The 22,559-nt window shown below is 35.5% G+C and overlaps 1 protein-coding gene across 3 annotated transcripts; it reads right to left on the bottom strand.

Moving 5' to 3' along the window:
* Nucleotides 1-985: 985 nt before the first annotated feature.
* LOC103425168 (callose synthase 9) lies at nt 986-21,485 on the bottom strand. 3 transcript variants are annotated; one of them, XM_070808898.1, is made up of 52 exons: nt 21,333-21,485; nt 20,940-21,144; nt 20,060-20,157; nt 19,705-19,868; nt 19,031-19,127; nt 18,467-18,577; nt 18,262-18,387; nt 17,640-17,729; nt 17,356-17,453; nt 17,114-17,231; nt 16,339-16,464; nt 16,131-16,207; nt 15,980-16,058; nt 15,377-15,499; nt 14,900-15,002; nt 14,605-14,728; nt 14,282-14,471; nt 14,111-14,163; nt 13,740-13,800; nt 13,533-13,614; nt 13,037-13,086; nt 12,587-12,673; nt 12,389-12,474; nt 12,232-12,256; nt 11,975-12,069; nt 11,808-11,889; nt 11,509-11,669; nt 11,279-11,399; nt 10,307-10,404; nt 10,125-10,215; nt 9,863-10,023; nt 9,668-9,777; nt 9,023-9,157; nt 8,655-8,723; nt 8,335-8,512; nt 7,580-7,694; nt 6,982-7,101; nt 6,493-6,608; nt 6,322-6,405; nt 6,119-6,231; nt 5,589-5,641; nt 5,343-5,519; nt 4,886-4,933; nt 4,319-4,477; nt 3,812-3,925; nt 3,642-3,730; nt 3,331-3,489; nt 3,149-3,251; nt 2,326-2,445; nt 2,075-2,125; nt 1,791-1,973; nt 986-1,484 (listed from the first exon to the last, which is right to left on the bottom strand). In XM_070808898.1, the coding sequence occupies exons 2-52, from the start codon at nt 21,139-21,141 to the stop codon at nt 1,248-1,250; spliced, it is 5,712 nt and encodes a 1,903-aa protein (XP_070664999.1). In that variant the 5' UTR covers nt 21,142-21,144; nt 21,333-21,485; the 3' UTR covers nt 986-1,247. The 3 variants fall into 3 exon arrangements, with proteins under 3 accessions (XP_070664999.1, XP_028943679.1, XP_028943678.1); XM_029087846.2 differs by having other exon boundaries at nt 8,335-8,518; XM_029087845.2 differs by having other exon boundaries at nt 8,335-8,521.
* Between the last annotated feature and the right edge of the window lie 1,074 nt (nt 21,486-22,559).

Here is a 22,559-nt window from a genome sequence, read left to right on the forward strand (position 1 = left end):
TAAGTAAATCATAAAAAAGTACTAAAGGTTTTTTTGGCAAGAAGCACTTTAAGTGTGGTACTTCTTGTTGAATAACTTTAAACGTTTTTGGAGCATAAAAATATTTTCCCTAACAGCAGTTTCAATAATTTTAAAGGAACTTCCAAATTCGTTTTGTGTGTAAACTTGGAATTACAAACTCATCATCACCCCCAACTTTTAGTGCATCTTTTGTGGGACGAATATATATATATATATATATATATATATATATATATATATATATATATATATATTGCATTTGTGGCTCCGATTGATTCCTTGTGATGTTTACGTTCTTTTTATCACATAAGCTTTGGCAACCACTCATCTGTCTCCATCTCACAATTCACAAAAGCCTTTGATCCCTCTCTACCCCTTGAGGAAGGAAAACACCATCAACATCTTCTTTGTCAAGGAAGGAAAACGGTTAAGAAACTCACTTTTTTTAGCCTTCCACACAACCCTCTTAATAGTCGTTTTAATCTGATACCAGTTTTGTTATCAATAAAACTTTTAATAATACCCTTGCAATTAAACTCGTTATCAATCTTAATCCAAATCAAAGTTTCAATCTAAATTTTGTTGAACTCTATACGATCACGCCTCTTATGAATATCATTTACGTGCATGGTTACGTAACATTAAAATTTCACTGCCTTGATAATGACCTTTTTGCCATCGCATTTGGCAACCACACGGGCAACATTGGGTCCATTTAGGATGAAATTTCAATTGATTCTTTTCTAGCCTTCAATTTTGATCGATGGATGGAATTACGAAATTCGAACTTGGTACATCTTCCAACATTAGCAAGAATAATTGGTCTAAATTATTAGCTCCGTAGACACAATTTCGAGTTCATTCATGCATACCCGAGTATCAAAAGAAACGAACCAGTAAAGATTTAGAAAAGAAAGTGTTCGCGAAGTGCTTCAAGCCACAAAATCTTGAAAATCATTGATAGTTTGGTCGCTAAAAACTGTATATATTATCAGTATACATTCCTCGTACACAATGTGGCACACAAGCGACTAAACCGAACGGCGATATACGACACGATCGATGATATACACTACTATTTACAATGTCTCGAAAATGGAAGTTACGGATACACGATTAGTGGACAAGCTAGATCAAAGAAGCAAAAAGATTACACGCTACCCATACGTTTACCGGGGAACATAAGCTACTTAAGATGATACATAAAGGGAAGAAAAACTCGGTAGCTATATTCCGGTATTCGGGTTGTTTCCGGCAAGGACGAGAGAGATCTCCAACCCTCGGCTGAAAGCCTGGTTGAACATGAGCCGCGTTTGGAATGTCGATACAAATGGGAACCATGAGAACAATGCAATAGGTATGAATATGATCATCCCCATCCCGGCGTCATATAGAAGGGCAATGGAACGAATGGACTTCCACAGGTGAAGCTTTTTCATCAACGGTTTCCAGGCTATAGCAATCTGGAAAAAATCGCACAGATTAACGTCAATATAAATGGGAGGAAGAGGGCGTTACTGATACGTACTCAAACTAATTTTCAATTACACAATCGGTTCCCAAAGTAATTTGGTCAGGCTAAAATATAACGAACGGAAATTGTTTATGCATAACACAAAACACAAATTGTTCCAATTTAATTTTCCTAGAAATTGTGAAGGAATGGACGAGTGCCCGAATCTAATTCAACAGTAACTGCTATCGCGTAACATAAACGAGAGTGGAGTAGTAAGAAAAGAAATAAAAGAATAGGAAATGAAAAGACTTACAGAAAGGATTCCCCACCCAGTGGGTATAAAGGCTAAAATCGAAGCAAAAACGTCTGCAATTGACAAATCTGTAAATTTAACTGCGACTGCTAAACCGGCAAGCGCCAACAAGAAGGATACACCTTGAATGAAACGCAGCACAAGCTGGAAGTTAACAGATATCTTCTGGCTGAAGGTAAACACCTGTGAAACCAAAGCAAAAAAATTATTAAATATAGAAACAGGATTTGCATCACATAATGTAGGCCGAAATAGATGCTATCGCTCAGTAGTTTCAATTTCACCTTGAAAAGGAGTATAAGCACTGCCAGAACAACCCATGAGAGGCCATACACCTACAGTAAAACATGAAATATTAGGGCAAGAAAATGCATGAAAGATCAGAAAATATTAAACGCACCAGCTTATATACAGACCCAGAAATTGCTGAACACGGGATAGACAACAAAGTGCAACAGTTACAAGCATAGAAAAATAGGCTGCATTTTGAAGGAATGAGAAGGAAAGCCCATATTAATATAAAATAAACTATTACCGTCAATGACGTACTGTCTCCTTTCACATTTAGCTTGTAGACAATGCCATACTGAAAGATAAAGAATCTCAGACTCAAAATTGTCTCCGCAATCCTACCACCAAAAGTCCGAATATGTGCCTGCAGATGAAATCTCAGGAACATAAACAAGGGAATATAAAAAACAACACAATAGAGCAACCAAAAACCAAACAATGAAAGCACACAATTTCACTGAGACAGTGATTGAGGAGGTAAACAAGGACAAAAGGCTACAACATTGTAACATAACGGTTCCACAAGATGATGACCCAATATAAGAAGGGTCTAGATAAGGAAGACATACCACACCCTTGATTAAGAGGGGCTGCTGCTAACGCAACTTGCACGTTTACCAAGCTGCTTGGGGAACCCCAACCCCTAACAACCTGGTACTATGATTAGTACAGTTCCTATTTCCAAAGTATCTGGTTCCAGACTCACTGAAATAGTAACTCACCAATCCTCTTTTGTAATGTATTTTATCTCCTGGGTTATACAAGTGGGCATTTTTCCAGAGTTATCAATTGTTATCAATCTACCCTATGGTAATTTTTTGAAAGCATATGCTCCTTTTGGGGGGGGGGGTGGGGGGTGTTGTGGCAGGCATCCACCAGATTCTTTCAAGAACTCCCCATCACAAGCATTCTTATTTTATAGGGTCACCATTAGACTGAAAAATTAATTATTGTCTAGGCAGTGCTTAAACAGAAGTTGTCACTAGAAATTAACTTTAACAAGTAAAGCAATTGAAGGGGTAAAAGACTGAAGATAACTAGGAGGTATCTTGCATCATGGGTATTACCAGTTCTTCCTCCCACCAAGCTTCCCAGCTTTCTTCACCCTTAACTCCAATTCCACCTCTGTAAAGAAGCCAATTTGTCCAATCTCGAAAATCCTCCACAATCCTATAAGGACATATAATGGGTTAACCAATGAAGTACAATAGAATAACAAATTTAAAAATGTAAATGAAACAGAACTTACTTCTGCCACTCAAAACCAGACGGATTGAACAAATATGGAGCAAAGAGCCAAGAAAGTGCCATAAACCAACTGGTCACTGTGAGAAAAATATATGTTAGAGCACTCCCATCATTATCGCCGTAGGCAAGGTACACGACCAACAAAAGCACTACTTCCAATCTGACAAGAACAAAGTAAATGAGTTAAATAGAACACAAAAATCTGAAACTGCGTTATTTTTGAGATTGGTAGCGTTTGCCTTATAAACATGGAATCAAAATATTATTAAAACAGAGGAGAGATAAAACAAAGATAGTGACAAGGAACCATACCCTTTAACAAAATGACTGCGAGAGTAGAGCCTGTAGTTCTCTGAAAATTTAATGTGACGAACTACAAATCCCCTGCCTGTTGCTTGATACTGTAAAGAAATAAGCATAAATTGATATGCCATCTACCAAAGAAATTAATGAAGCGTGAAAAGGAGAGCAGGAAATCAAACCTTTGCACCACCATGAAGAATAGTCCGGCCAAAATAATGAGTTTTTGTACCCAAAGAGAATGTGAAGTAGACAGAACAAAGCTGCAGCTGCATTGTGAGAAAACTGACCATGGCCTGCAGCAGGAGTCAATGGAAAAATTGGAAAATAGTCGAGAAGGGGGAAACTAAACTTTCTTCGAAACATATTATTACCATACCAGAATATAGTGAAAATAGAAAAACATGCTATCCAGGAGGGTGAACTACTTTCAATCACCTCTTGAAAGATAGGACCTCCACCAAGTTCCCAAATGTAATGGGTTCTAAGTAAATGTGTACTGCTAATAATGACTTTCATTTGAGAGTAGTGGATCACAACAGTAGTGACAACATCGTTGCCCATACTATTAAAATTAGTATCACAGTTATGGTTTTAAGAAAACAGATTAAACTGCATGCCTAAAGTCAACAGATTAATGTGTATAAGCAAGCTAGATCACTTAAGACCAATTAGAATAGTGTGATTACCCTCAGGAAACCTTGTTCCAAGATGAAGCCTAGAACCATTGGGACTGCAGTGAAGATACCAATTTGGATGAGAAATTGGGTATTAAGAGCAGCAGTCAACGCTGTATTCTTTGTCACCAAAGCTATGTCTGTCAACCTTGACTCAACACCAGATAATGCCTAAAACAAGAACATGTTGCCATGAGAATAATTTAGAATGTACACTGTTCATGTGACCACAGGCACGCGCACACTCGAAGGGTAAGCATAAAACAAAAGGAGAAAAGAAAAACAAGGAAACTTAACTATGCCATGCTTTTATTTTTTATTTTTTGTGAAACCTATGTCAATTCTTTTACATATATAATATAACCAAATCCAAATACATCACAATTGAAGATTAAGCGGATTTAAACCTAAAAATGATTCTTACAATACCACATCTCCACCATCAATGGCATATAAGCTTAAAATGCATGGGTCGAAGTAAACATACACGCATGTATCAGCACTGACGGATGATTACTACTATTAACCACATATGCACAGAAAATGTAGCATGAGGTGGTAAGCAAAAACAAAACCTACCAAATATATTTTTCCATAGAGAAAAATAAATACCATCAGCACTGTTAACTGCACAAGCGAAGAAAACAAGACTAGTTAGATATAAAATCAAGTAGCTTAATGAACAATGGAAAACAATTCCATTGCTTAAAAGGCAGTAAACATGTGAGTATGAAGCAGTAAAAATTAAAAAAAAACTTGAGAACTTAATATATCGAAAAAGCATTGTGATTTATCATTGAAGCCGAACTAGAGACAGCAATATTGAAAGAAAGTTCCATTTGGAATAACTAAGATAACTGTTAGGAAGAACTTGTTTGATATTATATAAGTACATACTTTGGACAGAGTTACATTTTTGTAGTTACTCAAAAAAGCCATTTGCTTATTAACAGAGCATTTCAACCTTCAATTTGTTTAGCCACAATAAATTGCAATAAGCACAAAAGACAGTTGGCATAATCAAGAATCACTATACCATTGTACAAAAATAGTAGCCAACGGTGGTATAAAAAAATGACAGCATCCGAAAAAAATCAAATTGCTGCCCAAGCCTGTATACGTCTCGACTTAGAACTTGTTCACCGTTACCACCAGAAACCTTCCCCTCAAATACAGCAATTTGATTGAGCCCAACATCTCGTCCCTTGCCAACCTGAAAATTGTTATTAGAATCTCACATCATGTGTCTCAAATGAGAAAAAGAATAACAAAAGAAACCTACCTGAATGTACTCGTGGTGAGTCACATTTCCTTGGCGTAAAGTTGAGTTGAATCCTGCACAACAAAACCAAATGAAGTTTGAATTAAATCCTTCAAAAAAAAATTTTGAATGCCTATATTGACACATACGCCGTCAACTTTTCCTTCAACTAGCTAGCATCTCAATTAGCACTCTAGAAGCGATCCAAGAGATCGAACAATGGCCCGGGGTTAGTCTAAACTTTAGAAACAAAAAGTGGAAAATGAAAAGTTGGTTTTTGTCATTCAAATTAAATTTGCTGGCAATAAATTGCCAATTTTGTTCTATTTATTGAAGCCCTTAATTTATTGTTTATTAATCCTTAATTCAAGCCCCAAACTTTATCAATAATCCCCATTTAGGGCCTAAGAATAAAACTCTCAGTTTTCTGGGGTTTTTAACAAAAAATATTAAATTTTCAGGGGGTGTTTCCCTACTGTATACAGAGTGCAGGAAGACAGTACATGGGGGGAAAAAAAATACAACAGCAATTTATCAACCATGAGTCATACCTGCAAAGATATCTTCACTAATGTTAATTACACGAGAAGCCTTGCTAATACCACCTCGAGTTAGGTGGAACACTCTATCAAACACATCAGGGTGACCATAATGCATACGGACCCTGTACATGGCCTATGATGTCAGTTTCAAGTCTAAATTTTATAGACCCAGGGACAATGATAAATGCATTGGCATCACACAATGGACTTACTTCAAAGGATTTGCAAGAACACGCTGAGCTAGAGTTACAAAGCTTGCTTCCTGATTGGACATGAATGATGCTAAAGAAGAAACACTGCACAAAATATACACAACCATTTAAAACAAATAACACATTTTGCTCTATTAAAGTAAAAACCCAGAGGATACAATTTAAATTTACCTTCCTGTAAAGACATGCTCTCTGACGCCAAGAATTGTAGGACGTCGGATACCATGATCAGTATGGAATTCTTCAAGTAGGTTTCTCATCTTCAAAGCTTCCTCAAAATAGTTATCCTACAAGAGGACAAAGATTATACACTATAGTTAATTAGAAAAACAATACAACATAATGAACAACCTGGACTACAAACTACTTGAAGATCCTGACAATACTCGTCCACAATCAGAGTTAAAAACACTTCTGTTTTCCAAATAAGAAATTACAATCAACAAAACATTTCCACAATCAGAGGTAACGACACTTCTGTTATGGATTCTAACTTTTACCAACCAAGATGGAAGCACTGCACAAAATATATCATGTAAACCAGTAGTCAACACGCAATGTATGAGTTTCTTAGCATTAACCCAAAAATCTCTAGCAGAGCAACACAACAACACAAAATATCAGACATGAAAAAGCGGAAAAAAAAATTCAATTGGTTACCTGATTCATGTCAATTGTCTGAATTGCATTTCCACGAGTAAATACAATTGCATGGTTTTGATTCTCCGGTTTTCCTTCACCAAGTTTCGGATTTCCAGGCAGTTTTATGGAGTAGATTTCCTGTGAAATTCAAGTAATTGTTAACATAAAAGAAACATAATGTCAACAAGAGTGAAGAGGTAACATTTTGCCTAAAGCATATCTATTCTAGCATCCCTCGAACCTAGAACTACTAAATATAGAAAAATTAGTAGGGATAATTAAACGAGCTTTTACTCCATACATGCAAGACAAAAAACTATTTAGTATTAGTAGTTTATCCATTAAAAATCAAACTAAACAGATAGACCTTGAAAGACAATGACACTTCGATCTCTAATTCTACATTTCTTCTTTCAAGGCACCACAGTTAGAAGATATGGGATTTAGCCTTTATGTATGCATATGGTCGAACTAGTCAATAAATCCAAAAGAGAAAAACAAAAACAAAAAAAAAATTAAATTAAAGAAAGAGAGGCAAAAAATAACTGAACCCCTCAAATCCTAAAACAGGGCCTGTGCTACATAAATTAGAAGGCAAAATAAAAAATAATTGAACCTTGTCCTTCCCATTGATATCAGCCTTTACGAGTTTTGAGTAGAACTCTCTGTGCACTTTACCATCCTTCAAAGTCTCAACTTCATCAATAAAAGCAACCCGAAGAGCCTCATATCTAACAACAAATTAAATAGAAAAATTATGTCAGGTAGATTTTTAAACATACAGCCAACAAAAATACAAACAACTTCATTGGAAAGAATAACCAAAATGTTAACAAGCAAATTACAGATGCATAATATGTACAATAACAATAGATGCAAAACTCCAAAAACAATCAACAAAAAAGGGATGCCCAAAAAATGTTAAGACAGTAATGACCAAAGAGAATGAAGGAATCTAATTCTCAACCATCCTTACTGTTTAATGTTTATTATTAATAACAAAAAAATATTGTTCAAAAAAATGTTTATTAATAATAAAATGTGTTTCTTAGGGGGAGGAAATGGACGATGGTCTAACTGTATCCTAACACTCCTGTCGAACCATTGAGAGACTCTTCAAAGAAAAGAAGAGAAGAAAACAAACCAATCCAATCTGACACTGACCAACCTATCCCCTGATGTTAGACCAAGTGAATTGAGCACTGTGCAAACTAGCACAAACAAACCATAATTACATTACCCTCCCCATCCCACAAAAACGCACAAAACACACCCCATGGGAATGCAGAAGCCGTACACATGAAATTTGACAATGTGAAAAAGAACGAAATTTGACTGTTCCATTGATAACTAGTTCATAAAAAAATTCACCTTTGCATAAGCATTGCTATATCTGCAGCCTCAGGTTTTTGGCCTTCTTTCTGTTTTCCATATATTTGACACGTTACAACATATGTAAACTTTAAGTCAGCATGAGCACGTGCTTCAGGAGATAACTCAAACGCTCGAGTATCAGTTGCGTCATTACTGGAAATTGCACCCTCCACATCTGATCCTTCTAACAGATAAAGAAATGGATCAAACAGCAGGGCAAAATACAAAAAATGAAACAGTAGAAGTAGCGGCTAAGTAGTGGTACTAGTAATAATAACTGAATGAGAACAAATAATAATAACAAATATGCTGCCAACCTCCAGAATTTATTCTCTCCAAATAGGTCTGAAGCATAAGAGCTTTCCTATAATACATCATTCCACGAACTGCAGATCACAGAACTTAGATAATTAGCGGCAAACCCATGAATTCACTAAGACAAGCATACACGCGTTCAGAGTGAACTAAAGGGGTATTAAATATATTAGGAAGGAAGTATAATAAATATATAAAAGAAAAATGAAAGAAAAAAATGAATTAAAATGGAACTCACACAATAAAAATGTATCTGTGGGAGGGAGGGAGAGAGGGAGAGAGAGAGAGAGAGAGAGAGAGAGAGAGAGAGAGAGAGAGAGAGAGAGAGAGAGAGAAGAAACCATAGACATTGATTATGAAAAATATTTACCTGTTCTGGCTAATGTTTGACCTCGGTAAGAGGCCCAAAAACGAAGCTCAAGGATATCAGTGGGATTCTCAGAGAGTTCAGAGTCAAGAGTATTTTCGTCACGGCCAATTCGGGCAAGAAAGTTCTTCCACTCATCTGCCAAGAAAAATGATATGTCAATATACCAGTGAAGGCCGACAATGAAGAAAATCTTGCAAGACATCTCCTAACAAAACAATAAAATTGCCCATAGTTAAAATGAAATACACATCTAAATGAAACAAACAAGGATGTATAAAAGAGATGGCAACAGAAAAAGAACAAGAACGGGGGTGAGGAGGGGGGATATCAACCCCCGAGATGGAGCACGAGGCTCAGTAGATAAAAAAAATTTAGAAAATAAACGCATATGGTTTGAAACAGGGAAAGGGAAAAAACACAATAACCTAAGAGTCTAAGACAAAGCTGGCCAGGATGACTCTTTCAGTAATTCAACCTCTTGTAAATCTAACAATAAACTCTAAAATATCACCTGAGCAGACAGTGACAAAAAGAAACTATTAACCCCAACTTAGGATACTTAATTGTGCACATAAGCACATCAACTATATCACAAAGCACAAAGAAACAAGAATAAGATCCTAATTAAAGGAATAAAAAAACTACCTGGATAAATTTTTTGAAGATAAAATAATATTGATATTCCATCCTCATTTTTCTTCTGGAGCTCAGCCATACTATACAGCACAATTTCAGCATAGTATGGAGTAAACACACTGCATGCACATGAAGAAAAAGATGAGAAAGGCAGGCATATGAAGCACATCAATCTTACAGAAAAGGAGATGAAGAATGTATTACCTGAACGATAACATCTCACGGACTGGCTTTGCTGCAGGCATCTCCATAAAAAGGGAATTTGTGAAGAACTCGAGCCTGCGTCTTGCCTCCAGATTATTGGGTACATTGGCAGCCGAATCTTTAATGGTTAACAGCGAATACAATCTTTTGACTTGCGATCTCTGCATATCCTCGATAATTAAAAAGAAGCAGAAGCACAATATACTACTGAACATTAAACCTAAACCCAACTAAGGAGATCAGGTAATCTACTCAAACATACCAACTCAGGGTCCTTAGGCCACTTCAACTTTGCAAATAGACGACCTTCTGTCCTTGCATTTGACAACAATTTCCATGTCTCATAGTTTCCCCTAAAATTGGCAACCAATAAAGTGATATAAGTAGAGTAGAATCAAGCAATGGAAACACTACCTGCACGCATACAACACATGTTTAACTGACCTCAGGTCCATAGAAAGGATGTCATGGTGCACAACATCATAAAGATCTTGAACAGCCTTAACTGCACCTTTCTCCAGTTCAGGTGTTCCACCTTCTTTCTGTGCATTATATAAACGAAGCAGTATATTTGAGTAAAAAGAAATCGATATACCAGAATAAAGCACAAACAAATAACTACATGACGATATCAATTTTTATGTAATTAGAAGAAAAGAAAACTCAGAAAGATAATTTGAATTTTAGAGAGCTGCCTTCCCAAACATTACACAACTATCACTCGCCCAAACAAAGAGGAAAAAACCCTGTTCAAGATTCCTTTCGAAGGTATTTCATACTTTCAGACCAAAAGTCTCAACCCATTTGAAGAAGAAAACCCTCCACCCCATTTCCCTTTTATTTTCCTAAATGCAAGGGTTAGGTATAACAATTAAATGAATTGTCATATGCACACATGTACACACATACAACGAAAAGACATATAACTTAAACCACTTGGCAGCATTGTCCTAACAACTGGAAACTAATTAATATCAAATATACTTTTATAAAAAAACAATACCACATCCAAGCAAGAAGGGGTTGATCAAAAGAAACATTAACAAAAACAGAAAAGAAGTCCCCTGATACATATATGTAACTTGAAAACATATCTACATAAACAACACATCTAGAACAACAGAGTAAGGCTGCAGAAATTAGGAGACATCATTTGAACAACACATCTAGAACAACAGAGTAAGGCTGCAGAAATTAGGAGACATCATTTGACAAGGTAGCAAAGAACCTAACTAACTACCCAAGACATCAGCCAGTACAAAAGCAATGGGAAAAAAAGAGTCTGCCTCAGCAACCCAGATGTTCCTTGGACAGGCAACATGACTCTATTCACTATATTAGTAATGAGATTGAGAAACAATATATCCATTTATAAAAACCAGAATTACATCAAGGAACCAATAAAGAAATACAAACCAGAATTCCCATTAATGCAGTAACTCTTGATATCACAAGTGGCAGCTTATTCAGTTGATAATCAACATGAATACTCTTCTTCTCTATGCTTGAATGAATATCCTTGTACACCTGTTCAACCCTGATAAAATGAGAAAGAATTATATAAGCTTTTCCCTACGCTCAAACATGTGCTCATTAAATGGGAGCGCTCATATTAGAAGCATTCTTATCTTCAAACATAAACTTACCACATCTTTCCTTCGCCTTCCAATATTTCATCCAAGATTAGCTTAAGGCTGTGGAAGCACTCCTGGACAGCATACTTCATATAGTCATCTCTTGAAATTCTCTCCCAAAGTTCATCTTGTGAATCTCTGCTCTCAACAGCAATATCCTTGGCCACAAATATCTACATAATCAAATATTAAAAATATCAAAAATTTTGTAGTAGTATTTTACCCAAAAAAATTAAAATTTGCAGTAGTATGAATGTACAATTAGAATGTCTTAAAAATGAGTGCACGTTGAAAATTAAAGAACTGATGACCTTGCTAGAGAGAAGAAAAAGCGGCCACTGAACCAAGGGAAGATTTCCAGAGTTTTTAGGCATGGCAAGCAACTCCATTTCTCTGGAAGAAAGTAAAATAACTAACTGAGTAGTCGAAAGAATGTGCACAAGTACAGTAAAATCACATGAATAATTTCAATACTCACAAGTTGGTGATATAATCTTCTTCCCTCAAATTTCTTATAATCTCATTCCAAAACGGAGAGAATCTACCAGCATCAACCTTGTTCTTCTCAAGGTCCTTGAAACACACACCGTATAGGTAAATTTTGCAATGGGCTTAAATAATCCATTAAAGTCATAATTGATTTAACATATTTCAGCTAGGTAAAAGTAAACAATGATTAGTTAAATTTATCAACAAGTAATAGGTCACTTATTTTCCCCAATTTTACAGGCTCACCTCACTGGAAGGCTGTTGGGAAGTCCTGCCAGAAAGAAAAAAGAAAAAAAAATCCTTTAGTTTTAAACACTTGAGATAAGAAAATAAAAAAAAATTAGTGGTAGTGATCTTTAAACGAAAAAAAATCAATCAATTGAATGAAATACATATATAGAACCTGTCAGGAAGAGACACATGAAGAGTGTTCATAAAAGCTCCAGGAAACTGCTCAAAAAGTTGATGAAGTGCTTCCAATGATCTAATCTGGAGATTATAATACAGAGATGAAACATTTCAGCAATAATTAATAAGAACTCACCAGGATACTGCTCGAGTGCCAGCTGAAATAACAAAAACAACAACAACAACAGCTGACCTCTCCAAGTCGATCTCTTGCTCCAAGCAAGAATCCCCACACACCAGATATAATGGTGTAAAATACATGGAGATCTAAAAGATAAATCTGCACGAATAGGCCGGCTCATGGTCAGGTGAAAGAAAAGAAAACTAACATGCACTAGTAAATCAGAATTGAGTTCCAGCATACTATATCCTCTCTCAGCCCCTATTCCTCTGATCTAAAGAATATATAAAGGCCCTTCAGAACAGTAGTCTAGTTTTATTTTTAACTTTGTAGCTGCCATTAAAACTACTTTAAGCCCCTATGGAGAAACTTCAAAAGCTGCTTTAATTTGGAATGAATCACACGTTAACTCAACCCTGATCTCATAAACTCCATAGTTTAGTAAGCATAAAGGTGCAGGACTGCAGACTTGAGTGAATAAAAAATCAAAATAATAATGTTGGTAATAGAATTCCAACTTACAAGTATCACAGGAGCCCATAAACTAGCAACTGTCAAGGCATTATGATTGTCTGCAAGCATACAAATTAATCAGTTTGAAGTATGATTAGGAAAAATTAAGTGTCTCACTAAGATTAAGATTATATCCAAGAGATCTATATTACCAAAATAAATGTTTTGTAACTACAATCCATCTTCCCATATATGCTATCATAAATTTAAAGATTTTAATAACACATTAGACAACTTAATGGAAAACAAGAATCATAACATCATTCCAAATTTCACTTGCATTCAGACTCCTGCTTTAAAACACATCTGTTTTACAGAAGACACGTTTTACATATAAATAAAAAAAATCATAAGATTCTCCATTTCGCTTTAAAAAAACATTTAACTATTGAAGTTTTTAGATGTATTAATTCAGTGCAGTTACAAAACAGATTAGAAATAAAATATATTTCAAAGTTTCAAACTTTAAATAAAATATCCATCGAATGAGAGACCAGTTGCTTACTTTTAGAAACTAAGTCATGCCAAGAATAGAGTATAGAATCCATTGTCACTATTGTCTTAGTTGGTTTCACTAATGGCTTGATCTGTAAACCAAAGAGAACTTTTAGAAAGCCATATTTAGCACAAAAGGGAAAAGGAAGTTGATTCACAATCATTCAAATAACTGCACAAACGACACTGCCATGGAAAAATGTTCAACATAACAAACCTGAAGAAAATAAGCAAAAGAAAATTTTCCACTCAAAATCACAAGCCAGAAAAGCATATACCTGCAACAAAACAAAAACAAAAAAAATCTTAGCAGCACACAAGTGGGTTTAAACATCAAATTACCAATGCTATTTGAATTCGTATACCTGTAAAAAGACAACAAAGAACACCAGAAAGATCCTGACCTTAAAACTCTTAAGCATTTTAATCAACACCATTATATGTTTAAAAACTTATATAATTCTTTTTTTATCCTTTTGGTAAGTAAGGATAGGGAGCATACAGCATTCAATAAGAGACAACACTTGTTATAATGTTCAAAGTTTCCGACAAATTAAACTTAAGAGAGAATAGTGATTTTGGGAGTACTTGATAAAATCAGTGGTCCTCTCATACATCCCACGTCCAACATAATGCCGTTCCTTGAAAATCAACAAAGGAAACAATAAACAAATGGATTAGTAAAGCAGATCATCATATGATGGGTACAAAAAAAATCAAGGCATAAAGAACAGAAAGGGAAAGTTGTGAGATTAAAACCTGGCGCATCCACTTGAAAAAACTAATCAGAGGAAAGCGATCGCATTGATTAGTCAGATTGTGGCAGGCTGGTATCCTCATAAAAAAGCTAATGAAGAACTGGATACCAGCATATGTGCCTATAACGATCACATACAGTCTATAAATAATTGAGTTTCCATTTTGTTTACTCTCTTCCTGGAGAGCTTTCCTGAAAGGCACAGAGAAAGAATGTTACCAATGATTAAAAATCATAAAATATAAAAAAATAAAAAAAAAGCTTCAAAGATAAGAAATAAAAGCATGTAAAACATGTTAAAGAATGGACGTCGTTAGGAAGTTACACATAAAGAAAAGTTATGACCACTGATGTAGTGCTAAACCAAACAAATCGGAGAAAAATTCGAGAAACTGCTAGGCGTCGTGTTGTAGAATATGCACCATACATCATGCGTATGTCAAGAACACCTACACAAGAAGTATTTTCTCAGATACTGAAGTTACTCTAATATTGTGCAACAAAAAGAAATGCCTTTTCTGACTATCTTTGGCTCAACACTTAAATATTGTAAGTTTTTATGAGACTGAGACTGAGACAGTAAAGAAGCCACATCAGCCCATTAAGAAGCGAAACCCTACTCTCAAGAAATTTCATTGCAACAAATGTTGGACCAAGGCTGAGAACTTCCCGAATACACTTCGAATCAAGCTTTCCATTATTGAATGCAATTATAGTCAGTCCCTGAAGGTTCACAGATAAAGCATATTTAGTACAACAGCAATCATAAAACACGAGGAATTTTAACAAATCGTGACAAAATACATTGCAAAACAAAACATAACTGGTACTAAAGAAAAGCTACAATTATAAAAGAAGGGAAACATAGACCATAGAAACCATAGCTTCAATGAAACCAGGGAGAACAATATTTACTAGACAGACAAAAATAATTTCTGAACAAGGGGAAATTATGAAGGATTATTCACTGTTCTTTGCTTTCATTTTTTCCTTTTGGGTAGCCAGCATGTGACAGGGGTATAGCCAATAGGGTAAGGAAAACATAGCCACATAAAGATAATTTATAAGAGAAATGAAATCATGTAAGGCATGCAAACCTGAAACATCATCACAAGGAATATCCAAAGACGGTGGAAACTATGGTAAAGATGGAGAAATGTCCTGTGCTCAACAAATGAAGTTTTTCCTCGATGTTGACTTCTGCCAGATTTAAGTATATTCTGTAACAAATATGGTGTGTATGTTAACCACATGTATAGCAATATGTAATATACAAATCAACAAAAGAGGCCTTCATTTTGGCCAATTCAGAGGTAGGGATATTCAGGCATGGCTGAAAATTTTAGGGACTCCAAATGCCTTTCAATTACTAAATGTAAGATTACTATATATTCTTATGATTCTAAATTTTCTTTTTCTTTTTTTTTTTGAAAATTTAGAACATTTAAGACTTTCTATGTCAAGATAGGTAATAGTTTTTTTTTAATTAGTTTCTATGTCAAAAGTTCTAACAGAGTATTTTCTAAAAATTCAGTTCTTATGCTGCCCACTGAAGAAAACAATATGATTTCAAGGTCTTGACTGACTCATTAAATCGATGCACCTGTTTCAACAAGCATTAAGTACATACATATAATGAGAGAAAATAACCAACCATATTCCAACAAGTAAAATTACATATTATCACGCAAGAAGCCCACCTTTGACCTTCGTACTGGCTTTTGAAAAAAGGATGACCCTCTGCGCCAAGGCCAACTAAGTTCAAAGCAATGAAGTGACCTGCATATAAAAGTTGGTTAGCCTTTAAGGTGTGAACATATGTTACATGGCACAATCGTGTAAATATCTTACCAGAAGTACTCGTTGAAATCATCATAATTGCGCCAGGCAGAATGTGGTGCTTTTCCATTATCATTGTTTGCAGCTTCCTGCACATAGTTGTAGATTAGGAGACAATTTTGAAATAATCACCATAATCTTGTTAGTAACTGAAACATCAATGAGAAGACAGTAAGGATGAAAAAGAAGAACATCCCAATAAGACCTCCCAGAGACGTACCGCAGCCACAACCTCATAGAGAGGATAGATAACTTGGTCAAGAAAAGAAACTCCATTTTCAGAATTACAACTGTTTGCTGGCTGTGCAATCTGCTGCCTTAGAATTTCATCCATTTCCCTTGCCATCTGCACATTACAATTCAGGGCTCAAAGGAGAAAGAATAATTTTCAGAAACAAAATACAAATAGAAAGTTGGAAAGACCCACACAATAACAGAGCATGCTAAGCAAGCAGTGGTAAAAAACTAAATTCAAACGCCAGAAAAAAATCAGGAAACAATTAAAAAAAGAAAGTTTCAGAAAGTTTATAAAGGTCAAAAGGACGAACAAGCTTTTTAAATTTATAAATTCAAATGCCAGAAAAAAATCAGGAAACAATTAAAAAAAGAAAGTTTCGGAAAGTTTATAAAGGTCAATAGGACGAACAAGCTTTTCAAAATTGACACAAGCTTATTTCAAACTAGGGTTATTCCTAAGAACTCCTGAAAGTAGAAGAGAAAAGTAAACTCCACAATGACACAACCAATAGGGGAAATAGCACAATCCCATGAAAATGGGATATGCAATCACATTATAAAAGTCATTGCATCTCTTAACATGCATATCACGTTTGGACAAACTTTAATTCAGTGAGGAAAAGAAGACAAAATTCATAACACACTTTTATATGTGAAAACAAAGGACAACTAAGAAATAGTGATCATATATTGCAACTGATTTGCTCCACCAACCACAACAAAATTGCATGGAACTGTGGGCGAAGAAAAAAACTCACATGATGAAATATGTAACACAAGCATTCAGGAAGGAATCTAATATTGCCTGATTCACCCCAGATCAGAAAGTACAGAGAAACAAACAGCAATTTTTTTTCCTTGGTAACTGCGTCCAAACTGCACAAAAATGACTTATTTAGTGAGTTTCTATCATCAAACTCCTTTCTATATACATAATTTACAACAACAAGAAAATCAAGGAACACCCAGAATGGGTGTTAAATCAGGTCTAGGTCCATACTTGCTCCAAACTGGCTGAATGCATAAGTAGTCACACCATTTAATATAGTTCTCAAGGGACTTCAGAAATACACTTTGTGCTGCAGCCTCGTCCAATTTCTGCAGCAATATAAAGACACAACATATGGACTGAATGTAAATCTTCCCAAGTATTGTAAAAAATTTAAGCAATCTTTTCATATGAAATGAAATTTTATCAACAGAAAATGGTGAAAGTGCATACCAGAATGGACTAGCATACAATACAGATATTTAGCTTACATACACTACAGATATTTAACTTACAGCTTCAATTACTTCAGGAATACGAAGCCGAGATTGCTCATTTGCGAGAAGGTGAACAATATGTTCGCGCTGGTTAGAGACATTATCTTTCTGGCACACAACAAGAAACATCAAGTCTCAGAAAATTACTGGCATCATAGTGCTTTGGAACCAAATTAAGATTATCAGATTAAATATGGAACGAAAATTCAGTTCCAAAGTAAAAGGAGCAGTAACTAATAATAACGTTAACAGCTTAACACAGTTCTTATAATTTTCTAGAAGAAACAAAATAGAGTGTTTTTCTTTTTTGTTCAAAGAAGCAACAATTTTTATGCAGAAGACTGACACAAAAAGCCCACTTAAAACAGAAGACCAGATGTCCACTTCTCTACAGTGCAACATAATTGTGAATAAAATCATTCATGGAAGCAAGGATGTAGTGGGTAAGTGGCAGTGGAGTGTTGAGATGATTGCATTTACTTAACTCAAGCCACTAACCAAATAAGATTTCTTGAAATAGATATTTCAAGAAATAAAGTAAAATTCAAATTAAGAACTTGGTCGAAACTTGAAACCTAAGGAAGCCAAAATTTGGATTCAGAAAAAAAAAAAAAAAAAGTGTGATCAGGCATGCAAATACCTGAAATCCAAAAGTATAATACAGAAAATCAAACATGTCTGGATCTCTTGTAGCAGGGATTGGAAAATCTGATGGCAATTTTGGTAGGTTACTGAAGTACTTTAACGCTGACACTGCTGCTTGTACCTGGCCATTATTTTCTTTGATTAAGTAAACACAAACCATAAGATGTTAACTTAAATCATGTAAGTAATAAAACAATTACCTCAGGCAAAGAGACAACAGAATTTGTAATGTTGGGAGCATCCAGAGGAATAATATTGTAGGCAATCAGGTCCTCGGTCATTGCCGCATCTGATTCCATTACCCGTTTCAACTGCAATATAAAACAGATTTAATCAATTCTGCAACTAGACATAGGAGGCAGATACAACAGGTGAAAATATAACAATCATGCGCCAGACAGGAAAATAAAAAATGAAAGAGTAAATTTCACACTTGTTAAGATCGAAGTGAGTTTTTTTTTTCAACAACTTTGTGTTGTGTGCTTTGTTTAGCCAACCAGGGATGAACATTATGGCTTTGATAAGCACTAGTTGGCTGAAGAGAGCACACACAAACTCAAGAGAAAAAAAAAAGAAAAAAAAAACCATTAAAAAACATCAAGTGAAAGCAACCAACAAAACACCTCATTAGAAAACTCAAACGACAGGTAGAAAGTTCATTGTGTGGCTTGGAGATCAAATAATATGATTATGAATCTATGATGCAACCATGGTCCATAAAGAATAAAGTTTGCATTAAACGGATATAACACTAAAAGACCAACCTCTTCAGGAATTTCCTCAGTCAGCTGCTCCAAAACTATCCCTAAAACTCTTAGAGTTGCAAAAACCTTTTTCCGCTTCACTGTTTTTCTCTCTAACCTGTTTAAACAAATAAAGGTGACGAAATTGAGTTTTATTTCATAGAAGTCTGAAGAGTAGGGTGGGCAGGTAATTTACCAGTAGCAGAAATAAAAAGCACATTAATACAGGAAGCTACATCAATATGAAGACAAAGACTAATCAAGACACCACAGCCTTTCAGTCTAGTATATTGCTCAATAGAGTTATATTCCTAAAAATAGGAAATAAAAAGCGCTGCCCAATACTTGACCTTTTCCCACACCTCCTCAGCTTCCATCCCACTGCCAACTTCAAATATCCGTTAATTTTTTTCTGACCATGTAACCCAAACAATAACAATACCCATCCAAGGAAAACATGATACAGTGACAGTTGTTAAATGAAAAGATTCTTAGTATAATCTTCCAGACAATCATGAACGGGAACATGCATCTACAAACTTAAAGCCTCATGTATCAACATTGGAGCTAAATAGTAAAAAAATTATAGGCAGAACTTATTAGATACCTGAGTAAAGACATCAGTGTAATGAACAGAAAATAAGCAAATAAAAGTAACACATCTTTGGAGTCATATTGGGACCGAAGAAACTTACTCGCCCAGGTTCCCACTGAAAGCACTAGACTCCCTCAACTTCATTTCTTCCTCCCGCAGCTTTTCTACATTATTCTTCTGTCTGTACAGTTTGTAGAACTCTTGCAAGCGAGCAATGTCCTGGCTTCTATCTATGGTTCCACCTTCCTTCTTTGCAAGCTTTTGCTGGAAATTTGCACAAGGGGACAAACAAATACAAGAAATTGCTTAATAATAGATTACAAAACATAAGCACATAAATTCTTTTTGATAAAAGAGATGATAAGTACATATATAAGGGTTATGAAAAGTAAATACAAATCTAACAGCTTCAAACTCAAACCCCCCCCCCAAATTTTCTTCATACGAAAATATACCTTAATGACAGACATCAATCCAGTCTTGAACTGTAATACTCCCCTTCCTTCACTATTGGGATCCAAATTCTGAGCCAGAGAATAAGCATGCTCGCATACTGCAGGGGGACAATCAGCACTTTCAAAATTGTGAGTTGCAAACATAGAATTTAACTATAATATATACAAGTTTTTCACCACCAAATTACAGCAACAACTGAGTTTAGATGATTCCCCATTTTCAAATATTTTTTAAGCTAAACGAACCAGAACAGAACTACCATCAGCCAATCTGGTCTGACAAAATGAGGGGCACTATTTAGAGGTTTAAGGTATTTTTTTTTTCATGTAGATCTTGTTTCCTTTTGTGTAAGAAATTCCAAGTGAGCTGTTTGAGCATCTTCCTAAAAGCAGTTATGCACTTCAGGAATGGCTCCTAGTGTAATTCACCACGACTGAGGAAAATATTGAGTTGTTTTGTTTATTTCTCAGCTCATATGTGGATGGGTAAGCATGCTCAATCAGTTTTATGCGTAACACAATTTTGAATATATCTTGGTTCCTAGTTGCTTAAAATCTTGCATAACTAACAACTCTAGTAGGAATAAGCTAAAACCTAAAACAGTAACGGAACTTTTAAGACCAATGAGAAATGCCACAGCAGTAGCGGAAATGTACAAGGTGGGTTGCTTTGCTTCCCATCAACTCAAACGATCGTACTTTCGACCCAAAGAAACCAAGTACTCAATCCCCCCCCCCCCCACCCCAGCTACCAAATTATCCTCGCAGATTCTTATGTCACATATAGGAAAACAAACTTAATTTCCACAACCCAAACAAGCTACAAAACTATAATTCAAAATTCGAAGTAAAAAGTACAAAAAAGATGTGGGTAACACACAGATTCTGGAAATAGTGGGATCTTCGTCTTGGATTTCATCAGCAGCTCTCAGAATTTCATCAATATCCCTATTGTTTGCAAGTGAGGAAGGAACATTTCCAGCAATTCCAGTAGCATGCCGGCCATACGCATCAGCCCCCATCCTCGCCCTGCTCAATACGGCACGGACTAGATGCTCCCATCGCTGTTCAACTCGAGACATTTTCTGCAAAACAGCGAGTAAAACCTCGAGAAAATTCCAATGGCGTTGCACTAAGAGCGAGAAAATCCCCGCTGATTTTCTCGGTAACCAAACAGACAGACAGATGTATATACATATATATATATATAGATACAGAGATAGATATACAGTAGTAGCTAAAGTGAAGCAAAATTCATGGAGAATCGGCGTACCAGATTTGGGAAATCAATCAGTGCATAGGAAACCCTAGAAGGCCGAGTCGATGCCGAGTTGAATCGGTCTCCAGCTCGGACGACGTGGTTTGAAGGTGGTGGGAGGTAATGTGGGTTTTGAAAATTGAAAAGGGAAAGGGGAAAGGGCAAAAGGTAATAAAGGAGGAAGAAAAATGGATCTAATGGGTAACCGGTTTGACCGGGTACTTCCGGTGAGAGAGTATGGGTTTTGGGTTTGGTGACTGGTCGCGGCCGGTTCTCGAATTGACGCGGAGAAGAAAACTCCCGTGGACGCGTGACCCAATCCATGTATTACATCTAGAGACTCAAGTATCCACATTGTCAACGGCCCAAAAGGTTAATTGCATTAACAACGTAATTACCACCACCTAAAATAAGGAAAATCGGTGGTCATCGTTTCAAACTCACATCGTTGTGTAAGGGCAACACTTCTTTGGTAGAAGTTTACTTGCAATCGGTAATCATCGTTAACTCCCAACTATATAAAGTTGGTTTTTTCGAGGAAAAGTATTGTCTTATGCATTTAGCGAGGTTATCATCGCATTACGCTGGCCCGAGTTAGGATCGAAATTTTTTGGCTTTTTAGCCAAAATGGTCCTTGAGATTTGCATAACTCTTCATTTTGGTCCCTGAGATCTGAAATTAATAGAAGTAGTCATTGAGTTTGTCTACCATCAATTATTTTGATCATTCCTTAAAAAATCTTCATTAAATAAAGATAAAATAACAAAAACACTCAATTTTTGTCAATTTATTTTGCCCCATTATTTATTAAATTGAGGTTATTTTTGTCATTTGGTCCTTAATTTTTCAAGGAAATACCAAAATAATTGATGATAAACAAATTCAGGGATCACTTTTATTGATTTCAAATCTTAATGAACAAAGTGATAAGTTATGCAAATCTTAAAAAATCATTTTAGCTAAAAAGTCAAATTTTTTATTATTTAACTGGGGTTACTATTTTATCAAGCGCTCATTTATCGAGACTTCTATGTATGTGACTAGTTATGATTTTCAAAATGCGTCATGAAATTATATTTTTTGCACTGTGCCTAGAAGTTTAAAATTTAAAAAGTGCAGCAATTTACGGAGTCAACTTTTTGGACATCTAATCGTCCACTAAAATACAGAGCAAATCTGACTTGCTTGTTAGCCCACATGGTCTCGTGATCACATTGTCAAGGGGATATGGCCTTTCATCTG

This window comes from Malus domestica, chromosome 11 (assembly GCF_042453785.1).
Source record: "Malus domestica chromosome 11, GDT2T_hap1".
NCBI lineage: Eukaryota > Viridiplantae > Streptophyta > Magnoliopsida > Rosales > Rosaceae > Malus > Malus domestica.